We start from the raw sequence: 23,095 nt of genomic DNA on the forward strand, positions 1-23,095 counted from the left end.
TGCGAAAGTTCATTAAAGCTGCGTAAGAAATTACCTATTTGCGGTTTAGACTTTGTATGATAACTTTTGAACTAACAGCACCAGCTCAAATATAATTGCATATTTGAAATCTACAGAGAAAAGCACATCCGTGTGCAAATTGTCATAAGTTTCTACCCATAAATAAAAAAGTTAGTTTTAAGACCCTCGTCCCCCCTTAATAAGTGATATCACTACCTTTAACTCTTTCGTTACCACGCCTATTCAAATCGATCACCGGTGATCGATGATTTATATTGCCTATTTTGACATGTTGTAATCGTTTCTCGTACACCTAATGCGGCCAGTGGTTAGTATAGGCACTGGCCTTTTAGAATCAGTTTAAATTTTCCCGCTCCGGCGACATTGAGATTTTTGGCGCCGTTTTTTGCGAGCTGAGGTGCCTGTGTTTTTGAGGAAGGGGGCGTGGCTGCTGCACTTGAGAAAAAAGGATGCAGGTCGTGGTTAGGCTGCATTACCATAATATTTTTTTTGTCAAAAGGCTTCTGGCAAGTCAAATAACAAATAATGGGGTCAGCTTCGTAATCCGACACGATGAGAGGTGATAATTACTTGAAAATGACCCCAGCTATTCACTAAACTAATGATCTTTGGTTCCGACAAAGGGCAGCTTTATTCTCCCAAAGCTTATTTCTCATGGCCCCCGCATGTCTAGCAAGTGTGCTCGACATTTTCAACCAGTTTTCAGCAGTTTCGGTTTCGTTTTCGCATTGCGAAATTCATATTTGGTGCTACTACGCAGTTACCCAACTACAAGCTCATTTGCCATGGCGCCTCCGTTGCCCGCTACTGCTCCTCAAAACAAGCATGCCGCTCGCGCTTCCAGTTTATCTACGCCTTGCTTCTGCGATAAGAGCTTCCGCTGAAAGTCAGACGATAACACCAAGTCGTCAGGTGTCAGTTCAGACGAGGAGAACGCTTCCAATTGGCCTTGAACACCGCCAGCTGTTCACCGGCCAGTTTCGGTTTCATACGAGGGTATTTCCGGAAGTCTAGTGTCGCTTGTTAGTAGTACTGTCTATTCTGGCAAAGTCTCCAACAGCCTTGTATTTGTTTCTTTTCGAAATTGTTAGGTGGTGCTGCAATGTAGTAGGCTCGTAGTGCTGAACTCGCTTCACAGCCCGACGGTGGCTTGGTGAAAGCTTGCTGGGCATGATTCTAGCGCATCGTACCTTATTCCTGCAAGCAGGGCTACCATAGTGAGTCAGAACATGATAATAAACCGCAAATGAAAGTTCTGACTGATAAGTGATCATCAGAACGTCAACAAGCATCCACCAAAGAGTTTGGTTCTCAACTCCAAGCGGATTTTTTCACATCGCTTGCTTGCCTTCAATATTGTGCCGGTCATAATCATTGACAAGGTGTTTTTACATCACGTGGAGGCTAATTTGGGCCTTTAATAATGTCAAACCACCAGATTTCTTCTAGAGAACTACCCAAAATAGCAAAACTTGAAATAGAGGTTGGGCTTCACCACATGGCACAGGCACCACGTGGGCTAACATTTTCTTTTATATCTGACAAATTGTAGTGCGCAACTCAATTTTTTTTCTAGGACGGGTTTTTGAAATGTCTACCTACAAAATGTATATTCTAAATTTTTTCTACTACTGGTGGTTTATTATACACAACTTACTTTTTCCTTATTTTCTTCGACGTGTGGACAAAAATTTCGAATTCGATAATTTTTTTTTTGGAACCATTATTTAGGAAAAAATGTTTAAAACTGGTGTCGTTTGAAAGCGCGTGAAATACTCTGCATTTTATGTCACTGCAATGTGTGCCTAACCAATATGTATAGCACAAAAAAATGTTTTGTTAGACCCTTCAAAATTGGTCAATTTCCCGCGGTAACGAAAGTTAAAACGAGGTATCAGACCTAAGTGCCTCAAGCAATTCTTTCGACCCGTGTGGGGAACACAGTAGACATAACAACACTACCACACAGGGACCTTAAGCCACAAATTCAACAACACCTTCGTAATGAAATGGCAAGCACAGTGGAATGAACAGACAGATAACAAACTAGACGTAATAAAGCCACACTTGGGACAATACACCACTGACTCACACAGCAGATTCACTGAGGTTGCCTTATGCAGGCTGTGGATAGGCCACACACGTGGAACACGCTCGCACCTGCTCACTGGATCTCCAAGACCCATGTGCAGCGGTTGTGGAGAGGGCCTATCCATGATCCACATCCTCATCAATGCAAGGCACTAGAAACAACGCTACACAAACACTTTGCACAACTATACAGACAACACATTCCACTACACCTGTCGTACTTTTTAGGGGACGACCCCATTCGCGCCCACAAGCGTACTGTTAATAGCGATGTCAAGTTTTTACACCCTATTACTTACCATGCATGTTGAAACCCTGGCCCTTTACACCAGTCATCTTCATTGCTTCTTATGTCATTTCACGTATATTTTTAGGTAAATGTTTTACACTCACTATCGCTTTGTTTTCATAGAGCAACTTTTCCTTGGCGCTCTTTGCCCTCTGTCGGCCTTGCGCTATAAAGACCCAACCAATGTCATCATAAAACGAGTTAGCAGACCTAAGTGCCTCGGGGAATTCTTTCGACGCGTGTGGGGAGCCCACGAAAGGGAAAGATAAGCTGCAACCCAAAGCCACATCTCTTGAGGTGCAGCTGTGCCTGTGAGAAGGAGCGGGTGGAGCAGAGAGCATTGTCCGGGCTTGTGAGTGTGCGAGCTCAGGCAGCTCGTCCCCATTGTCGCTGCAGGCCTGCATGGTGGAAGAGGAGAACGCGGAGGACCCCACCGAGGAGACCGTGGTGTTCCTCTACAAGTGTGCCCCGGGGCCCTGCCCCAAGAGCTACGGCTTCAACGCTGCCAAGCTGGCCGGCATCTCGCCACAGGTGGGCGCCTCGCTTCCTGCTGATCCCCTCGTGGGGGACACTGGTCCTCCTCGCAGGGCTTTCCTCGCTGTGCCCGCTCGGGGCGATGTGGGTCTTCCAGAACGGTCGCGACACCATCGTACACACTCACAAACTTGCCAACCATTGATCCAGCAGCAATGGCCAGAAGTTGAAAGAGGTCGCTCCACATTTTGGCTACACTGGCGATGGCTTCGTTGCACTCCGGATTTTCAAAGTCGTCACCAGCACACTTACGGTTTCTTTCGTGCTTTCGTGCAGTTTCTTTCGTGACACCTGACCAGGCTTACTTCGAACAGGTCAGTTTTAAAGGCCGACTGCGCTCAAAATTTCGACCCCTTGACAACCCTATTTTCGTGTAGTCTGCCTTAAAAGACTGTGGATACAAAATATGGCAGCCGAAATAAGCACGCACACGGCGCAAACAACCAGTATGAATGGGCGATTTCGAAGCCGAAATTGAGAAGAGTGCAGCCAGGATGCAGTGATGCTGCCCCAGCCAGCACGTTGGGGATAGTCTGTGACGGAGCTGTGTTAAACATTTCACAGGGCTACCAGTCATGTCCCAGTTGTTGCGGTGGTAGCAGTGCACATTCGAAAAAAATTTGGCCAGGGTGAAATTTGAGTGCAGCTGGCCTTTAAACTGACACTCCGCTTCATTCTTCAAGATCGTGCTGAGGGTGCACTTGGGAATGTCGTGCGTCGCATTCGACTTCTCGCCTCATTCGACTCGATTGCCAGCTGGACGGCGAAAAGAAACTCCGGATAGTTCGCACTAGCTGAGGCCACTAAGTAAGCCTGTGTTTAGGGACACCAGCGCTAGCTTCCACAGCTACACTCCAGTTGAAAGCCCTCCATGCACGCAAAAACAATAATCATGGCCACAGTAGCTTTTTGCAAGGAGGCACTGCATGGTGGCGCATGCACGATAGAAAGAGCAAGAAGAAAGAGAAATATACCGTGTCCAGAAATAGTTTGCTTCAGGGTAATTTGATCAAACGAGTTCAACACAGTCTTGTTTGACTGTTTAGGCAGCCACCACACAGTGATGAAAGAAGAGAGGCCCAATTCAAAATGAAGAACAATTCATGTCGTGATACAGTCCAACAGAATCCGGCTTCTGTTGGCCATCTTGCATCATAGCCTGTGGACAGCCACTTGTTGCACGTTTGTTGCATCTCGTACACTCGTTTTGCGTTTGTCCTTACGCGGCGAGTGGTGGACGTGGGTGCAGCCAAGTTCGTCATGCCTGGGAAGTGCAACTTTTTGCAGTTGTAGCTGAGCAAGGACCCTCGCAAAATGTCTCGCCAGACCCAACATCAGCCTTTGCCAGTGGCCACCAACATTATCGGCATTCTCAGGCTCATTCTTTCCCAACGCAATAACCCTTTGGAATTCGCTACCCGACGATATAGTAGTATCATGCACTGACCGTGCATCTTTCTGAAACAAATTGGACGACCATTATCACAACTCCGAATATCAATGCTGACTCATGCGTCTTACCAGTTTGGGCCTGTGCAGTCGCTCTTCTCTTTTTCTGTGCTTTTTTTTTCTTGTAACTGAACTTGTGTGTTTGGTATTAGTTTTCTGTTATCTGCCTTTTTTTGTTGTTGTTGTTAGTTGGGCTGACTGATGCATGTCAGTCACCATTATCTTATTTAATTTTTTTGATGCCCAGTTGTATTTTTTTTATATTGTTCATTGTCCTTCCCTTCGGGCTCTTTAAGGAACTAATAAATGGAATGAAATGAAAACAAGCGCATATCACACGAAACACAAACCACGTGGAGGAAATGTGTGACATTTTGTCAGTGGGAGTGGCTGCGCTAAAAGGCCATGGCAACACGACGGCAGGAGGCTCCTTCAAGAGGCTGTGCACGAGTGCCCGGCAAGTCCATGCGCTCCGTGCTCAGTGGTCACGTGCGGGAGGCAGGAAGGAGCGGGGGGCTGCCACCGTGTGGGGAGCGTTGAAGGGGGCGACGTCCCGCTCCTCCAGCAGTTCGCCACTGCACACACGTTGGCTCTTTGATGAAATGGTCCCGGATAGTGCGCTTGTGGAGAGAAACAGTGCACCTACATGGCATGCTGCTGTCTTGGGCCGTTTTATTATTACTATTATTATTATTATTATTATTATTATTATTATTATTATTAATATTTTGTTGTTATTGTTATTGTTGTTGTTATTATTACCTGTGCAACGGAAGATAGAGAAATGCAACTGTTGTGTTGTCCTGTTTGATGGGTTTGCTAAATTACTCACAATGAAGCAGGTAGATATTCCAAAATCTGAAATCTTAGAAAAAGAGCAGCTTGCAAGAACAAGGCAGCTGAAAAGATTGTCGTGGAGGAGATGGACAACATGAGGAAAGCAAAGGCAAAGCTCGCTTACGGTGAGAGTTGCTAATCTAATATCTTTAGCTGATGCATTTGCTGATAAAGCAGGAGATGCAGGCGACATTTCCTTTGTTTTTAAATCACCTGCCTGAGAAAAACTGCAAGAAGAATAAAAACCTTTAAAGAGCAACCAAGAAATAAAAAGTAAAGCCAAAGGAGCGTTCGCAAACTTGAGCAAAGTGGAAAGCTGGGCTAGTGGAAAGTGGTTCATGACTGGAACTGCGCACAAAAAACTGGACCAGGGAAGAGAACACACACAGCGCAGTTTTCAACTAAGTTTATTATTGGAAAAGAAAACACACATATACAGGCTATGTCGCATGATTTCTCGGGGGCACACATGCGCACGGGGACTCCGAATACGTGTTACACGTGCGTTGCTAGCAGGTTAATCTCTTACCAGCGATGGGTGACTCACACAGTCATCTTGGTGAGAAGTAACGTGGAAGGCTTCTGTCAACTCTCTTGGCACCTGTTTCTTGTGGGAATATAAAATATCTGTGTTATCGAAACACGGTGTGCAACCACATTCTGCGCAATGGAGGGCTAAGTGAGTGAAGGGCCGCCCCTGGAGGCTCGACGAATGCTCTCTTAATCTGATGCTGACACCGCGTCTAGTTTGCCCTACATACACATGACCGCACGTCATCGGGATGTGGTATATGACGTTTTTCTTGCATTCAACAAAACGCCGCGAATGACGTACCTGAAGGGCATGGAGGAAGAATAACGAAGACGCTTCGGTCGGAATGCTAGAACCAAGAGAGGCACCTCAAGGACTGTCTACGTGTGGCTTGTGCGCGGAACAGCACTGGAGACAAGTCCTGCAAAGTGTTCCGTGAGTGCAGTGCACATGCTGACTGCCTCACGGAAGCACTGTGGAACTGTGTCCGTCCATTCTTACCCCGGAAAGAGAAGAAACTGGCGGCGGAAGGAAAGCGGTTGATTCTGGGTGACACTCCTGTCCAGGAACGACAGCAAAATGTCCTAAAATTGGGACCCAAGTTTTGTGTGGAGCCTTCCCTGAGCGCTGTGGAGCAGCTAGCCCTGACCAGAGATATCACAAGGTGTGCACCTGAGAAAGAAAAGGAGAGATATGTGGTTGAATGTGTGGACGCTGTATGTAATTTAAAGAAGAGCCATAGAGTTAAACCCAAAGTGCGAGATGTTGCATGCCTGTTGTTCGCCAACGGCCTGCGTGTCGTACAGTCGAACAAAGTCATTTCGTGGTGCTTCCTGATGATTTGTTCCAAGCGAAAGCTTTGCTAGCACTAGGCAAATGCTTCAAGGAAGTTGAGGTGACTCCTGAAAAAACAAAAAAGCGAGCATTAGAGCTCCTGAAGCAATAGAACTTGCAGAAGTTGGCATGTTTAAGGGGGGACGCGGCTTTCAACTTCGGAAAAATGACCAAAACATCGTTTTTTTGAAACCCGCATATTCGGCTTCTATGTTTCCTATTCTATGCGTCTGCAAAGTTTTTACGCTGAAAAGCGTCGCAAAGTGGCATAAAAAAATACTTTTGTCAGGCGCGGTGACAAACTATCAGCGCAAAAGGGCGAAAAAACGGCAATTTTCGGAGCGCTCTATCTCCGCAACGGTGCCACCGGGCGCGGCCATTTTGATATGGTTAGATCGGCCGAGCGATCGTCTTTCCGGTTCCGCTCTTCTTTTTTTTCTTCGTTCATTCACAAACGCACAAACGGCAGAAAAGAAACGACGCACAAACGAAGCTAGAAATAGATGCTGAAGCGCTATTGGTCCTCCGGTCGGGGCGCAGAACAGCGACCCTCCTGATTGGATGTCACAGGCGCAACGCAAGATGGCGGCCGCCTGAGCTGCGTAGCGAGCGGATTGAGTTCATTTTCGCCGCTTCGCTCGGCCGAGTTTCTGTTCAATCTGTGGTATTCAACACGCACGTTATCGCAATGGGAATGCCTGAGATCGCGAGCCAGATTACGGGAAGTTGTGTGGCTCGAAAGGAGGAGGTCATCGAACGCTTCGTGGTGCGCGTGACTCTACCGTCGCCAGACCCCGGAGGGTGACGCGGTGTGCGCGCTTGTGATAGCGGTTCGTGAAGTGAACTTTTAGTCGGGTTTGCGATGTTAACACGCTTAGTTATTGCTGTGTTTTGACTGTGGACTCGCTAGCCTTGAGAAAGAAACGGTCGACGCGTCAAACGCACTGGCGCGCACGGCATAGCCGACGCGCATTGGAGCAGCACATGACTGGGCAACCGGTTACGATTGAACGCCAGTAGTTGTAATTAATGCCTGCGACGTTAGATTTAATCTTAAAAGCGACCTGACCAGCCATATCAGGTATAATTAAAGTTCGATATGTCGCGGTAAGCGTGCGCTGCGATGCGCGCGAGCCATATCGCTCGTATTGCGCAACGTTTCCCGTGCACTTTGTAATTTTCATGCAAACAGGTTTGAGTTAGTAATATAGGAATAAAAATATGTTCTCTGCATTAAAAATGTACATTACTATCGCAGCATTTAACAGTGATTTTTTAGGGAAATTATTGATACCATTGCTTAGGGCATACTGGCTTTGCTGCTAGAAATATTGGATGCCTTGAATGTCAAAAGTATTAAAAAAATATGCTCTTGCATTGAAGTTGGGAGTTATGCAGAATACTCTACCAAGCTTCAAAGTAGCTCATTTTCATCCTTGTGGTATGCAAACTTTTGGCAATGAACACCTGCACGTATGAGTACTAATTAAGTTGCTGTGCCAGGCAAGATGATAAAACATAAAAAAAAGCCAAAAATGTTCAAATTTAAGTAAAAAAAATGCTCAACTTGTTGCCATGGTGACAACACTGCAAAAGGAGGCTGTTCAGTGCGATACAGCCAACCAGCTAACCTACTTTGCATTGAAAGCCCATTGAAACCCATCTCCCCCTTCGTTTGGTCTGCAAAGTGGGGTATGTACTCTTCACGGAGGAGCTGAAAATGATGTTTTCTAGAAAGAAAAAGGCTGTAAAAGGCACTCCAATTTCAAGGCAAGGCATTCCAGAAGCCCCATGTTCAAAAGGACATGAAAGGCTACAACCGTGACGACTTTTGATAAGTGAAACCTATGTTGCAACTTCGGAAGCCGTTTTCTCAAAACAGTTTTTTTTGCCACCTCCGTCGCTTGTACCAGGGATTTTTTTGTGACCGCTGGGTCTATTTTGATTTCGTTTCTTGCATTACATTCCTTGATAAACAGTTCAGGTCGTGACACTCTTGGTTTTCCAGATTTGTTTTTTTGGGATTTTTTTATTCAAATAATCGTTTACAGTCAACATGCCTATTGCACATTAACCTCTAAAAAAATGAAAACTAAAAAACATTGTGTTGTAAAAAAAAAATTCTAAAACTGTCACGACCTCGTCCATTCATTTGGGAATGCAAAGCACTTCGAACAAGTTTTCTATCGTGTTTTATAAGCCGCTCAAGCTCGGTACAAGCGGAACTGAAAGAAAATTTAATACATAAAAAAGTTTTCAAAATATTAGTTTGAAATTTTTATGGTGTTATCACGGAAGCATTTCCAGTTGCTGTGCCAATTTTCATCAAAATCCACAAAGAAATAAAAAAGTTGATTTTGAAAGCCACGTCCCCCCTTAAGAAGGCAAAGGAAGCAGTGCTGGATGTGTTCGTCTCCGCAAAAACACACAAGCAAGATATTCCCTTCCGAGCAATAGTGTCAGAGCGTCATACGTGGTAGCTCGTGATAGCAGGGTTTTTGCAGCGCATGTTGAATTCTTTGAGTGTAGACGACCCTTTTTTGGTGAAAAACTCGGAGGGAGGGGTTTCTCACTTGTCATCCCTGAACACCGAAAACTGCTCGGGGTTCAGCATAGATGCAGAGGATCTCTACTATTCGATGCCCCAAGACGAGCAGATGAAGTGTGTTCAAAAGTGTATCACAGCAGAGAATGACGAAGTGGCCTTCCGTAACACATCCGGTATGTCGACGGAGAGTTTCCTAGATCAGCTGAGCTTTTACTTAAAGCACTGCGGTCGGCTTTGGTGGAAACACGTACTTGCAAAAAAGTGGGGTTCGCATTGGCTCAAGAGCAGCACCTGCGTTGAGCGCTATTTTTCTTGGTTCTCTGGATAAGGAACTGGCCGGGGACATCCAAGATTTTGTGATCAAAGTTTTCAGGTACGCAGCCGATTATTTGGTGTTGACAACTGGTCCCAACTTAACAATGGTTAAAGAAAAAGTATTGGATGCATTCCGTACTCGAGGGAAGGGGTTAAAATTCACCTGCGAGGCTCCGAGTGGGAGCAGCTTGCAATAACTTGAAGCTCGCTTTTGAAAAGGATCATGTCTATTGGCTGTTTTCGCCCCGTTCTGAGAAGCCACTCCTTAGCTTTTCTTCAGACCACTCCAAAATAGTCAAGCAGGGTATTGCAGTGGCCTGTTTGAAGTCCGCAGTGATGAAATCTTGCCCACACGGTGTGGGATAGTCCTTCACAATGAGCAAGTAGCGCGGCTCAGGACAGCAGGCTTCCCTGACGCAGTGCTATTCATGGCGAGCAAGAAAGTGAAAAAAGCCATCCTGTCAGAGGGCAGCGGCTCCAATGAAAAAGAATGGGATCCTAATGAACGAGGCATGTTATCGGTAATTCCGTACGTGCTTGGGTTATCACATCGATTAAAGAAAGTGACAGCAAGATTTGGTGTGAAGGTGGCGTTTTCGGCGAAGAATAAGCTCAGTAGTGTGGGCTCGCTTGTTCGAAAGAAGTTTGAACAGCCCCAAGGCGCACAAGAATGTACAGTACGTCATTCGCGACGTTTTGTTGAATCCAAGAAAAACGTCGTATACCGCATCCCGATGACGTGCGGTCATGTGTATGTAGGGCAAACTAGACACTGTGTCAACATCAGATTAACTCTTTCGTTGCGGCGGAAAAACAGCTGATTTTGAGTGCTTCCACAAAACTATTGCTTTCTCTTGAGCTAGTGGACACATTTAGCATTGCTATGCATGGAATTGCAGCTTATAGATTGCTCTTACAAACACATAACAGCAGTTTTGTGAAAGGTACAATTACTTACAGTTTATTAGACAAATAATCAGAAAAAAAATGCACAAAAAAGTATACACGCAACGTATATAGGCGATTGTAATTAGCCTAAAAATTATTTTAGGAATTCTAAGAAATACAAATTGTTCCTACATTTCTTGGCTATGGTTCAATACATATATCAGCGCTGTACACCAAGTTTTGTATTTTTGTGGACCCGTCAACCTAGCGGAACTGGCAGCTGTGCCACTCCTCGAAGCCACTCGAGTGTAAGTCGGTCATGCATCGAAGCACACATTTTTGTGTTCTGACAGAAAATCTTTTTCACTTTAGTGGTAAAAAACCAGAAAAAAAAAATCCAGCACTCTTGAGAAGTGTCGTGCATCACTCTGTAGCGGTAATCTGACACGAGTGCCAGGCTATCATGAAGGTGATAACGCGATATGACGCGGTGCATTTGGCAAAACATCCCCACCGTATTGTCCAGACCCTACAATCAATGTGTAAAGCCGCAGTCGTCAGATAGGGAGCCTGTTTTGTTTATAAATACAGCCCAAATACAGCGAACGCCGTTTTCACAAAACTCGCCACTATCGCGGGTTCTAATTTCTCTCTTGGCGCGGTCTCTGCACGCGAAATATCAACAAAACAGAACAAAATCGAAAAATGAGTTGTCAATAAATACGCCAGATGGCGTTAGTTGTCCGCCAGGCGCCGTTTTTAGCTTTCGCGGGACGTTTGAAATCATCGGAACTCCGTGTTTGATGGCCTATGGCGCCGTAAGGAAAGAGTTAAGAGAGCATTCATCGAGCCTCCAGGGGCGGCCCTTCACTCACTTATCCCTCGGTTGCGCAGAATGTGGTTGCACACCGTGTTTCGATAACACAGATACAGTCTACGCTCGTTACAGCGGATCCGGCAACAACGGACTTTCGGTTACAACAGACCATTTCTGTTGGTTTGTCTGGTACCCATGCATTTTAAATGGGAGTCCACTCCGCTCACAACGGACCCGGCTAGAGCAGACTATCGGCTACAACAGACTAAATTTTAGGCGAAAATTGTTTCGACTGAACGTTTATAGCGGACTTCTGCGGGGCCGGCGCCGGTGTGCTTTTTCGTTTATTTTGGCAAGAAAACTATTATGTCTGGCAACATTGCTGGCAGCCGGGTCTTGGCGCAGCCAAGCCAAGCCAGTGGCTTTTTTTTTTTTTGTGCGACCCGCGGCATGAGCGGCAGGGTAGCAGATTTCACTGTCGGATAAATTAAGCGTAATTAACGCTGTTGAACACGGGGAAAAACAGGCTGACATCGCCAGAAGTACAGGCCTGTCTAAGCACAGTGTCCGCTGTACCGTCAAGAACAAGGCCGCTGCCGATCAACGCGACTCCGGTGAGATTGAAAACAGGGCAATCGAATACTCGAAGTGGTGCACTCGGAGGCGAGTCTGCCCTTGTCAGTTTTTTTATGTAATAAAAAATTCGGGTTCGGTGAAGTTTTGCTTTTATTATTCCTACGCATGCATCGTTCCCGTTCCGTTCGGTGAAAAAGGTAAGAAATGCCTCAAGTAGGGGTTGTTCCCCATCCATTGTGTGCAATCTGCCGGTAACCGTGCGCAGTCCAACTGGTCTATCTTTCGATTTTACAGCTTACCGTCATGAGATTATTTCATTACATCTGTTTCAATGACCAGACTAAAATCGCTAAAAATGTGGAATCTGCCTTGAGGGAACGTCTGGCCGGGATCCGATTTGTTTTACGAACGGTTTCGTGAAAACCTGCCTCGTCGTGAGGGGATTTAAAAGAGCCTAGCTAATGCTGATGGGCACGACTGATGTTTTATAGCTGGTTTATAATTGCGCCTAGTTATATTCTTGCGTTATTTGCTCAGCTGATCTTGCGTCTTTACACGCTTGACCACATGCGCTAGGCCTTTACGAACTGCCGGTGCTAAGTTTTGGAAACGGTGTTTACGCGATTCTTTGCCCTCGCGCGAACACTGTGGAGATGTGCTGCAGGCGTGTAGAAAGAGCAAAGTATATGTACTATGCATGCAATATCGGTCAAAGTACCCACTGTAAGGATCATAGCCCCCCCCCCCCGTCGGATACTGCATACTTCGGCTACAGCGGACGTTTTCTTCCGGATTCAGAGGGTCCGTTGTAACGGGCGTAGACTGTATTTTATATTCCCACAAGAAACAGGTGCCAAGAGAGTTGACAAAAGCCTTCCACATTACTTCTCACCAAGATGACTGTGTGAGTCACCCATCGCCGGTAAGAGATTAACCTGCTAGTAACGTCACGTGTAACGTGTATTCGGAAACCCCGTGCGCATGTGTGCCGCGAGAAATCATGTGGCATAGCCTGTATATGTGTGTTTTCTTTTCTGATAATAAATTTAGTTGAAAACTGCGTTGTGTGTGTTCTCTTCCCTGGTCCAGTTTTTTGTGCGCAGTTACAGTCATTCGCAAACTCGTTAGTACCTCTTTGAGTATTGCGCACTAATGTTCCTAGGCATCGTGCAGCCAACAACTTTTGCACTGTGTTGAAAAAGCTATAAATAATCCCTGGTAAAACACTGGATGGGGAGGCCTGTGGATACCCCGCCCTCTTCTGGACGGCAGTGGCCTCGTAGTGCCAGTGTGCGTGCATGTGTGTGGCAGCCCGGTGCAGTGTGAGCCTCCTCTTGCGTGCAGATCATCCGGCGAGCCTTTGCCAAGGCCACGAGCCTCGAGAGGCGCATCCAGCCAGCCCACTGAGTCCTTCCACCAGAGCCAGGGGGAGTGGCAGACAGTCCCCACGTTCTCAGGGTCAGCAACAGAGCTCTTTGAGCATTACAACGCAAAGACACACACACATTGCACCCATTGGGTCACAATGCCACAGTAGTGTATGTCAGTTCAAGCACACCATAATTGCAGGCATTTCTTTTCCATTATCATTACTTCCACCTGTTCTATAACATTTGTTCACAGCTGCCGAATTCAGTTTTCTCCTCTAGTATGTTCGCTGAGCCTTAAGATTGCTTAACATATTTCATTCTTTTCTTTGGCTTTATATGTCTGAATATGATCTGTTGTCAGGTGATTAATCTGCTCTCTGTGCCTGGTGTGCAGAACCTGTATGCTGCAGACTTTATCTTAACGTGAGGGTTCGAGCTAGTTGGTACTCCATAGTGAAAATTTAAAGCGCAACAAATTTAGACAAAAGACGAATGACACAAGGACAAGCGCTCTTGTCCAAGCGCTTGTCCTTGTGTCATTCGTGTTTTGTCTAAATTTGTTGCACTTTAAATTTTCACTATGCAGACTTTATCAGCTCGAAGCACTGAATGTGAATGTCCCCAGCAGTGAACAGTTCCTAGATTTGCATAGCAGCCTTAATAATGGAAACCTAGTATGTACAGAGTCCTTTCTTGTAATGCAATTAGCTTGTTATAATTTCTTTTATTTGGGCTCCCCCCTACTCCTAACCCCGTAATGAGTAAGTGAGGGAATTATATAGAGGCTGTCCCAGTCATAGTGGTATCAAATGACACATACTTCTGCGGGCATTAGTCAGCGCGAAACTTCCAGGAAAGTTGTTCTCAAAACCAAACACCCACAAGCTGTCGAAACTTCTCTCTCTTTTTTTTTTTTTTTTTTTGTGCTCGTGTTCTTGTTGCATCAAGTTTTTGTGTTCTTGTCCTTGTTGCATCGAGTTGTACTTTTGGATCCAGTTCCAAATTTTGTTCCAATAAAGCATTCACCATGAGCAAAGTGCAAAATGTGGTGGTGGTGGCAGCTGATGTCTGCATGGCTTGCGCTGTATTCTGCTGCAGCGCTGAGCCAGTGGTGACAGTGACGACCACTTGGGTCGGAACAAAAACTTGCATTCAGGAAGCCGAACTGAAAAAAATACCGGTTCGGTGACGGTTCAAGTTTGGGTGAATTCATTTTGTTCCAGTTCAGTTCCAGCTTGACTAAACCATGTATCAAACGAGTTTGAGAGCTTTGAACTGGTTCGTGAACTGGTTCGATGAGTCGAGCTATCAGCGAAGTGAGAAAAAAATACTTCCTAGTTTACAGTGACAACAATAAAATACTAACAAAATTCAAGGTACTTCTTTTTCTTAATACAGTAGTGCAGTTCCAAAGGCACTAGGGTCAGATATTAGGGAGAGCAGGTTAAAAGTGACGATTCACCATCCCCTTTTTCTCCCAGGCCTTCCTAGAGACTGGTTGGGGTGTTTAATAGGATGGCTCAGGTGTGTACGGCCAACGCTGTTGATTTGAACGAAAGATATTTGCGTAGCGCCCTGTGCACAGGGAATAATATCCGAGAAAAAAAAACTTTCTATCTGTTTCCGCTATTACCGTAATTACCCGATTCTAACGCGCACCTTTTTTCCGGAAAAATAGGTCGAAAAATCGCATGCGCGTTAGAATCGGATACGAAACCGAAACTGCCGAAAGAGCGGAAATTTCGTCCCACCCATCGCCATCGCATCTCAAGATGGCGCCAAAGCCTTTAGCAACAATTTTTCGAACGCAGGAAGCATAGGCACCTCTGGTTTTCTATCCGCGTTCACACAATCGTCAAATCGTTCCACTTGCGCGCTTGGTAAAAGCAATGGCAGCAGCGGCTCTCACGCGTTTAAAACTCGTGGTCGGCTGAAGCGTGCGCATCCAGAGAAGTTCGCAGGATGGGCGTGCGAGGCCTGTGACACGATCCAAACGATCATAGTTGAACGTTCGTTATGAAGTGTGGCATCGCGAACGCGCTTGACGGCACCAAGGACGAAATGTTGTGGTCAGCGGAGAGCGACGAGGAGTGAGATGAGTGAGATTACTTCGAGCAATAAATCGCCCGTTTCTCTCGCATTCGTTTTTCTTGCTGAAGAAGTTCCGCGCGCGTTACAATCGGAAGTGCAAGTTTTTTCGGTTTTTTTGCCAGGAAAATCGGGTGCGCGTTAGAATCGGGGGCGCGTTACAATCGGGTAATTACGGTAGCACCTGCGTGCACTTAGCAGCCCTTGCCCAAGTACAGTAAAACCTCGGTACAAAAGACACTCAAGGGATCCAGGAAACGTGTCTCTTGTAACCAAGGTCTCTTGTAACGGGGTTTTACTGTAGTACAATGACGGGCTGCTGCCAGAATTTTCTTAGTGCCGGCAGTTTTCTCATAGACCGGATCTGTGGTTTAAGTTAAGCTGACTGGCATGCAATACTCTCGCGTCTGTTGACGCTTGAGCAGCGAGCCCCACTTGAGCCTGTGCGGGGAGCTCATCTGCAGCAGTGGTGTCGTCGTTGAGGCCGCGCCGAGAATCAGAGATGTGCGTGTGCCCAGCACTGCTGGCCATCGATCAACACTGTGCTCGCCAATGTGTATGCATGTGCGCGACGGGTTTATTTCAGTGAAGAAATTTCACCCCTGAGATGAAGCCGTTGTTGGTGAGGGGGAGAAAGGAGTTCGCCAGGGTTTATTTGTTGCTTCGCTGTTTCAGAGAGACACTGACAGCTGCTGCCAAATGCCACTACGTGTAGGGCATTACACAAGCCTTACTGTAATGAAATGGGCCGGATCACACGAAACGGAGGGAACGCTCTTGGTGCGGACGAGGAAAATGGCATTATATTTACAGACTGGACAGCACAGATGGTTTAAGCAATGACAAAAGGGAATTCACAAAGCGTTATGGAGAAACTCAGATAATGAAACAGCCCACGCGGCCCGCTCCAGCGCCCGCAACTACAAAGTCCGCGCACCGTCCCCGCGTAAACGTCCCGAGGGCAGGAAACGCTCACGGTCGGTTGTATGGGACGCGGGTGCCGACGTCACCCTCGTAGCGGTGTCCACGTCGTTGAGGTTGGCTACCCAGGTTCCGAAGCCAGAGGACTTTCCGCCGGGTTCGCTGACGGCCTTGCGACCGCCTCGAGCCCGGTCACGCGCCGTTCGGAACGCCGGAGCCCGGTCGACGGTGGCCCGTGCTGGCGACGATGTCCCGGGCCTTGGCGGCGACGCCCGGAACCGTAGCGGAGACTGGCGACGGCCTTGCCTCACTGTGGCACGTAGACCAGACGTCTTGCCGTGAGGTCGCACAGAGCCGTGCCCCGTTCCGTCCGCCTCGTTCCCTGGCTGGGGTCTCGCTCTCTGCGCCCGTGCCTCCTTCACCTCTTCTTCTTCCAACTCCTCAGCAGGCGCTTGGCCTTGCACTTCGTCTTTCTCGCGTAGAATACGGCGTCAGTCCCCTTCGCGAGTATGTTCCATCACACTTACCTTGCATGGGAAAGCAGGCGTTCGTGGGCAGAGACTATGGCAAAGGGCGGCGGCCCACACAGAGCCAAGCTTATGCAGAAGAAGACGCAAACACAGGAATAAATGCCTTTATTTGGGGCGCACGTGAGTCGGGGGAGACATTCTCATCTGTGAACCCTACTGGTACCACTGGTCGGCAGCTTATTCCGTGGCTGGTGCGGAAGTCATTTCACAAACGTGTTGCCCACTGCACCCTAACAGACTGTCACAGAAACATTTCCTGAAGTCAAGCATTGCAGGCACGAGGGTGCAGGCAGCTTTTTCCCACAGTGCCCTGAACAGCCTTGAACACCTTCCTGCCCAGACCTTTCAACTCGATAGTGTACCCGTGCCTCATCTTTGAGCATGTCCCGACTTGTCTCCTCGTTTGTCTTATGCTATACCAGTGTGGGGTCTTTTAAGCAGTGGCTAACCTGATCGTCTGTTCCCACCTGTTGTGGAGGCTGACAGCAGCATGTCGTGCATGTTTGGCCAGTCGTCATCGTCTATGCTGTCAGTGCCACAGAACGTGCCGGGGCTGGGGGTGGCGATGGGAGGAGCGGCCATTGGCGGGCGTGCCTGGCTGCATTGTCGTCGTCACAAAGTCGGGGCACCCGCTGCTCGATTGCGTAACAATTGGTGCAGCTGGGCCACAGGAGGGTGAAAAGAGGGAACGTAATGTACCGCAGTTGCCTGCGTAATGAACCCACTTTCTTTCCAGAAAATTCGCCATGAATTTGGGGGGAGGGTTCATTATGCGAGAAAAAGATTGCAACAATTGAAATTTCATATCATAAAGATGCTAAGAGAAGTGCTGTCTAAGCCTTGCTAGCTTGGTAAAAACAGATAGGTAATTGTGTAATTAAAGTTTGGGTTTGGGCCAGTTGGTTCATATTTAAACTGGGAAACAGCGCTTTAAACGAGGACAGCGAAGAAGGAGACACAGACACAGCGCTAGTGTCTGTGTCTCCTTCTTCGCTGTCCTCGTTTAAAGCGCTGTTTCCCAGTTTAATTGTGTAATCTAATTTCTTTTTTATTCCCAACATGCTAGTGGCTCCCTACTCACCATGGAGCTGTCCTCCTTACTGAAGTCACTTGCGGCTGCATGATTGTTGTCAGCCCACAGTGCACCGTCTTCCGTGCCGTCAATGCACTCCAAAATTTTTTTTCCCGCACTGGGAAACTTCGCTTCTTTGAGCCCACGAAACACACGGCAATCCCTGTTCACCGCTGAAAAATCTCATTTTCACCTGTAGCGTACACGCACTGGGTCAACACTGAGGTGCCGCCCAGCCACGCAGTTCCCATGTGGCCAAACACATGCTCCAGCACCTTCCATTTAAAATCGGATGTGTAGCTCACGTACTGGACCATGGTACGGTGTGCACTAGAAGCATAAAAAAAAAGTTCAGAACACACCTGAACAGCAAAACCACGGAGCATAATGGCAAGGTCGCAGAACAGCAAGAGCAGAGAAGTACGTTTAGTGCTTTGTTCGCTTGCCGCCGGAACCAGCCGGGACAGCAAAGTGCAGGGAAGCAATGCGGAGTACATTTTGTGCTTTGTTTGCACGCAGCATCGTTTTTATGACGCAAGGTGGTTTGTTTTGCATTGAGCAGTTGACGCTCCACAAGTGCACAAATTCTTAAATTGTAAGCTGTGGCATTTGCGCTCACGTCTCCGGCTACTGTTGACATTTCTTTTTGTTGGAATGCGTTTTTAGGTTTTCTGTGCATACTGTAGCATGATATCAAGTTACTGTGATCGTCTACGGCATCAACCATGCAGAGGTAAGAACATTTTTTATTCAAAGTGGCAAAAAAGTAAATATCCAAGAAGAAAAGTGGGGGGAGGGTTCATTACAGGAGTAAATACGGTATTCTTGGTATTTACAGAAGAGAGCAAGGAAAACTGGAATCAGACACCATCCTCTTCTTCCTCCAAGGGCTCAAAGAAAACGTCTCGTCTTCGTCGGCGCTGAGCAATACCAATCGATGCTTTGAAGTTGACATTTTGAAGTTTTCCCATTTGAATTTGGTGCTTTCCAACTATGGTCTAGGAATTGGCACACTCTACTGAGTAGTAAAAGCATTTACTATCCCCCCCCCCCCCCCCATGCGATTTTTAAATTTCCACTGGTGTCATGTGGCAGGCGCTCGAATGGTAGCGAGAAGACTCACTACCCCAGGCAGCAAAGAAAGTCTGTCCCACGAACGGCCTGTCTATGACCGCTTTCTGGCATGTCCGGCCAGCATGCAGCATCCAGGTTCTGGCAGCCACTGTCAACCGTTAAACAGCCAACATTTGGCTACCAGCACTTCGGTATTTTTCCGGCCGCCCGCGTTCAGACAGCGGCAGGTACCCGGCTGCCAGATATCCAGTTTACTTTCGGTTGCCGACGTTCAGAAGAAGAATGGCTGTAAGGCATGTTTTTCCTTCCGGAAACGGTGTTCAGCCGAAGCGCGGCAAGCAACCTGCCACAGAATATTTGTATTCGTGTGACAGTTGGTGTTCGGAAGGAAACCAGCCTGAGTGCAGCTGCCGTGCATTCGCTCTCTCACGGTCCGGTCTCTCTCCGAGCGTCCGGCAGCAGAATATTCATTTTCTTCGGGCAACCGGTGTAATAAAGGAGACCGGCCTAAGTATGGCCATAGAATGTACGTTTTTCGTTCGATTAGCGGCCTTCGGTCGGATTGCGGCAAGCGAACGGCCGCAGAAAACTTGGCAACTGGTGCTCAGCTGGAGATCAGCCGACGTAAAGTCTCAGGTTATCCGTCGTTACTTCGGTAAGCGGTGTACAGCCGAACAATGGCACGCGTCTGGGCTCAAGAACCCATGCATTTCTGGAAACGCGTTTTGAAAATGCCGTTAGGGAGCCGAGCGATGCAGACGCGTTTTTCATCGGTGTTTCTATGCTTTAAATGAACGAACTTTGTCAAGCTGTAATGAGTGGTACTAGGTGAACCGGCAAGTTGCATGGACTCACTGGGGATTACCAGTTAACCTTTAGGCCATCGGAATACCGTTTTATTGCCAAAAGAAGACTGCCGCACCGACGGGTCAGCTAAGCCTCGCCAGTCGCAGCACAACGACGCCTCGCCTGCCGGCCTTGTCGACGCATCAGATCGACGGTATTAACCCCCTCGAGAAATGGAGAGCATTGGAGACATCGACGCGGCATAGTTGTTCGACTCGAGATGGCCCTGGTTTGCCAAAATTAACTGGCCTACAAGGGCGTCGAGCAAGCGTCCACCACGCAGGAGCTCAATTGGCGCCATATAAGGGACTCCCCACCAAAGAAAAAGTAAGAGGTGCAAAAACGCAAGTTACCGGCTATTCTGGTAGTAGGCAGTTTTAGCATATCGTTACGGTATTTGCGTTACCGTTTACCGTGTTACCGGAAGCCGCTGGCGACGGTGAAGCCTGTGCCTGTAAGAGACCGTTCGCGGTAACTCTCACGCTGTGCACTCGCGCGGTAAACGGTAACGCAAACACGGTACCGATATGCTAACACTGCCTAATAATGCGGCAAAAAACAATGTTGCATTACGTTTTTCGTACTAAATACATCAGAGGCTAAGCTTGTGCATTTGTAGTGTTTGCAGGCCCAACTTCGTGCCCTGGGGCGGTATTCTCGAGTTTTGTCCCTTTTGCGTCCCTTTCAAATGTGTCCCTTTTGGCAAGCCCTGAAAGCAAACAACCGGAAGTGACGTAACGCAAGTGCAGCAAACCTACTGCCAACGCACACTGCTTAACCGGAAGTACGTCACGAGGAAGGGGCGCAAAAGGGACGTTTTAAAAAGGGACAGTTACGAGAATACCGCCCCTGCACTGTTTTTTCTGATTTTATGACTGCCTATTTAAAAAGGGTGTTAGCTTATATTCACGATAACAACAGAGCCTTGTCAATGACGAAGCGTGGATTTTAAATTAGTTGCGGTGTGTGATGCGGAGCTCAGCTACACTTGGGATACAGATTGATATGGTTGTAGAAAGGACGCATGAGCGACCAGAAGACAATAGTACTTATATGTGTATGCTCTGTCCAATAAAGGTTAGTTGAGAGTTTGCGCTTGTCCCGTCCTTTCTGCATGTGTTGTTTTCTCGCGCTAAGTCCGTGTTTATTCACCAAGATGAGCCAACTCACCCAACAACAAGCTCTTCCAAAATGGCGGGTTTGTGCTGTTGACAGTGCAACTGAGTCATCTGCTTGCACTGCATGCAGTGGTCGTCCACTGGCCTCAATACAGTTAACGTACTGCGGCTGAACTCCAATGCCCGTGGCATGGCCGAACTTCCGGCAGCTTTATTTCGGCTGCAGTCTGACGACTGCATCTCAGCTGTCCTCCGGTGGCCGTACTTCGGCAGCACACGGGTGGCTTTGGAATGGGTGGAGCCCTACGGCGGGAATTGGCCTATGAATGTAAGCCGGTCGACCGGCCGACGGAGACTGGCCATTGGATAGCCTTGGGAGTACGGCCAAAAGGCCCACATCTGGACACGGGCTGTACCCGTCTGCCGGAGAAAGGCCGGATGGAAAATCACACGCCAAAGTACATCGGCTTGAGTTAGGCCGAACGGTCCTGTGCTGCCTGGGACGGCACCGAGGAAACGCCGCATTTTTAGACATTTCGACGATTTTACACGCGACTTTGGATGGCATTAGTAGCACTAATGTCATCCAATGTCCATTAGTCCAATGTACATCAGTAGGACAACGTTTTGTCGTCACATTTCAGCACTTGCCAGTGCGATAAAGAGGTCCCAGAACCTATACTCCTGTTTACGCAAGCCCCAGAAAATGCAAATGTATAGAAACTGAATTGTGCTACAAACAAGGGGGGAGCGCAGAAAACCAGTGCTTTCTGTGTTGCCACCCTTTGTTTCGAGGAACTGCTTTGCAGTGTCATGAAATTCATGAAATAAAGGTGTCATGGCGAACAGAAGTGACGCGAACGGAAGCAGCCCGAAATTCGAAACTTATCAGCAAGCTGTCATTTTAAAAATTAGCAGCACGTTTACCTCCTTCAGAGTAACTTTGTAATAATTTACAAGCTGCATGTTGTTTTTGCAACCCAGTTTGATGTTACTTTGAATTTATTCTGCAATGTAGTTACTGCGCATGGCAGAAAGTGACGCGCAGTTGTTGCAGGCCATTATGATTGTTTTTGACTAGAAAAGTTGCAAATTCTCTGGTTTAACGTCCTGAAGCAACATATGGGCTATGAGAAACGCCGTAGCGGTGGGCTTCGTATTCATTTAGACCATAGAGCTGTGTCTCAACGTGCGCTGGCCAGGCGTGGCCGCCGCGAACCGGATTTATTCCATACATAAGTCGCACCGGTGGATAAGACGCACCAACGAAAATGTCAGAAAAAAACCGCGACTTATACAACGGAAAATACGGTACTCACAAAATGTTTATTTTATTTTTTGTCTATTTTTTCTCTGGAGCAACACTGACGTTTTCGCTTATTTTTTTGTTAGTCCCGAAACTTTTCTGTACAGCTTTTTCTTCCTTTCTTTTTTTTTTTTCAAATAAAAATTTCTGTTTGAAGCAGTCAGGAAAAGCAAAAACGCCCGCCTGTTCGACATTTCGCCGCACGTTAAAGGAGTACTGACACAAAATACGTTTTTTCGCTGCTATGGGTGCCGATTAGCCCACTAATCATAGAATGGCACATTAAACGGTCGATCGCAGCGTAAACAATCGTTTATGGTGTCGTTAATTCGTGTCAGTTTCGGTTTCGACAAAACGAACACCAAGCGGCCGCCATGACGGGAGGTATCACGTGACATCACCATTCTTGTCGCACCAGAGCGTTGGATTCCCCGACGTAAGTGACGAGACACGACTTGATGACTGTCCCCACATAGTCAGGTAGCAAGAGGGCCCTGCGTGGCACCCTGCTACCTCCGCCGGAGACTTCAATAAAGTTCACTTCTCTCTCTCTCTGCCGGTCTGGATGCTCGCGCTCGCCCAGACTGGCCGAGTTTTAACCATCCTCGCGCGCCTGGGCAGCATGACGTCAGGCCCAAAACCATGACGTGAACACACGGTGTAGCAGCGTGCGCCAACCACAGCCAGCGCGTTGGCTGCGTCACGGAAGCCCCGACGTCGGCAGTTTGGGGCAAGTATCAGATGATGTCATGCTGGCCCGCCCTGAAATTTCTCGTGCGGGCAGAGATTAACAGGGATTTAAAACGTGCTATACAGAGCGGCTACTGTTGAAACTTGCTGGGAGATGTCTCCTGATCAGGGTTCACCCCACGGTGGGCGGCGGTGGAAATTCCGCCCACTCCTCTGCTTCACCACCCACCCCAGACAACACACAGACATCCTTAGTAAGTGCGAGGGATGTCCCGCTTGGGAGTTTGGGATCTCCCAGGGATGTCCCAATTAAGTTCCAAAGACATCCCAAGTGATACAAAAATAGACC

The 23,095-nt window shown here is 47.5% G+C and overlaps 1 protein-coding gene across 3 annotated transcripts in view; it reads left to right on the forward strand.

Annotated features, from left to right (window-relative positions):
* The window catches only part of Msh6 (DNA mismatch repair protein Msh6), a 102,322-nt gene extending 88,174 nt beyond the window's left edge, over positions 1-14,148 (forward strand). For 2 of the 3 annotated variants that reach the window (XM_077705085.1, XM_077705086.1), the window contains exons 30-31: positions 2,798-2,932; positions 13,076-14,148. In XM_077705085.1, the coding sequence (XP_077561211.1) occupies positions 2,798-2,932; positions 13,076-13,138 (198 nt within the window). In that variant the 3' untranslated portion in view covers positions 13,139-14,148. The remainder of the gene's footprint in view (positions 1-2,797; positions 2,933-13,075) is intronic. The other variant, XM_077705087.1, reaches the window with a different exon arrangement.
* The last annotated feature ends 8,947 nt before the right edge of the window (positions 14,149-23,095 follow it).

Source organism: Haemaphysalis longicornis, unplaced genomic scaffold (assembly GCF_048455015.1).
Source record: "Haemaphysalis longicornis isolate Haplotype H1 unplaced genomic scaffold, Haemaphysalis longicornis Haplotype H1 scaffold_3, whole genome shotgun sequence".
NCBI classification, from domain to species: Eukaryota; Metazoa; Arthropoda; class Arachnida; order Ixodida; family Ixodidae; genus Haemaphysalis; species Haemaphysalis longicornis.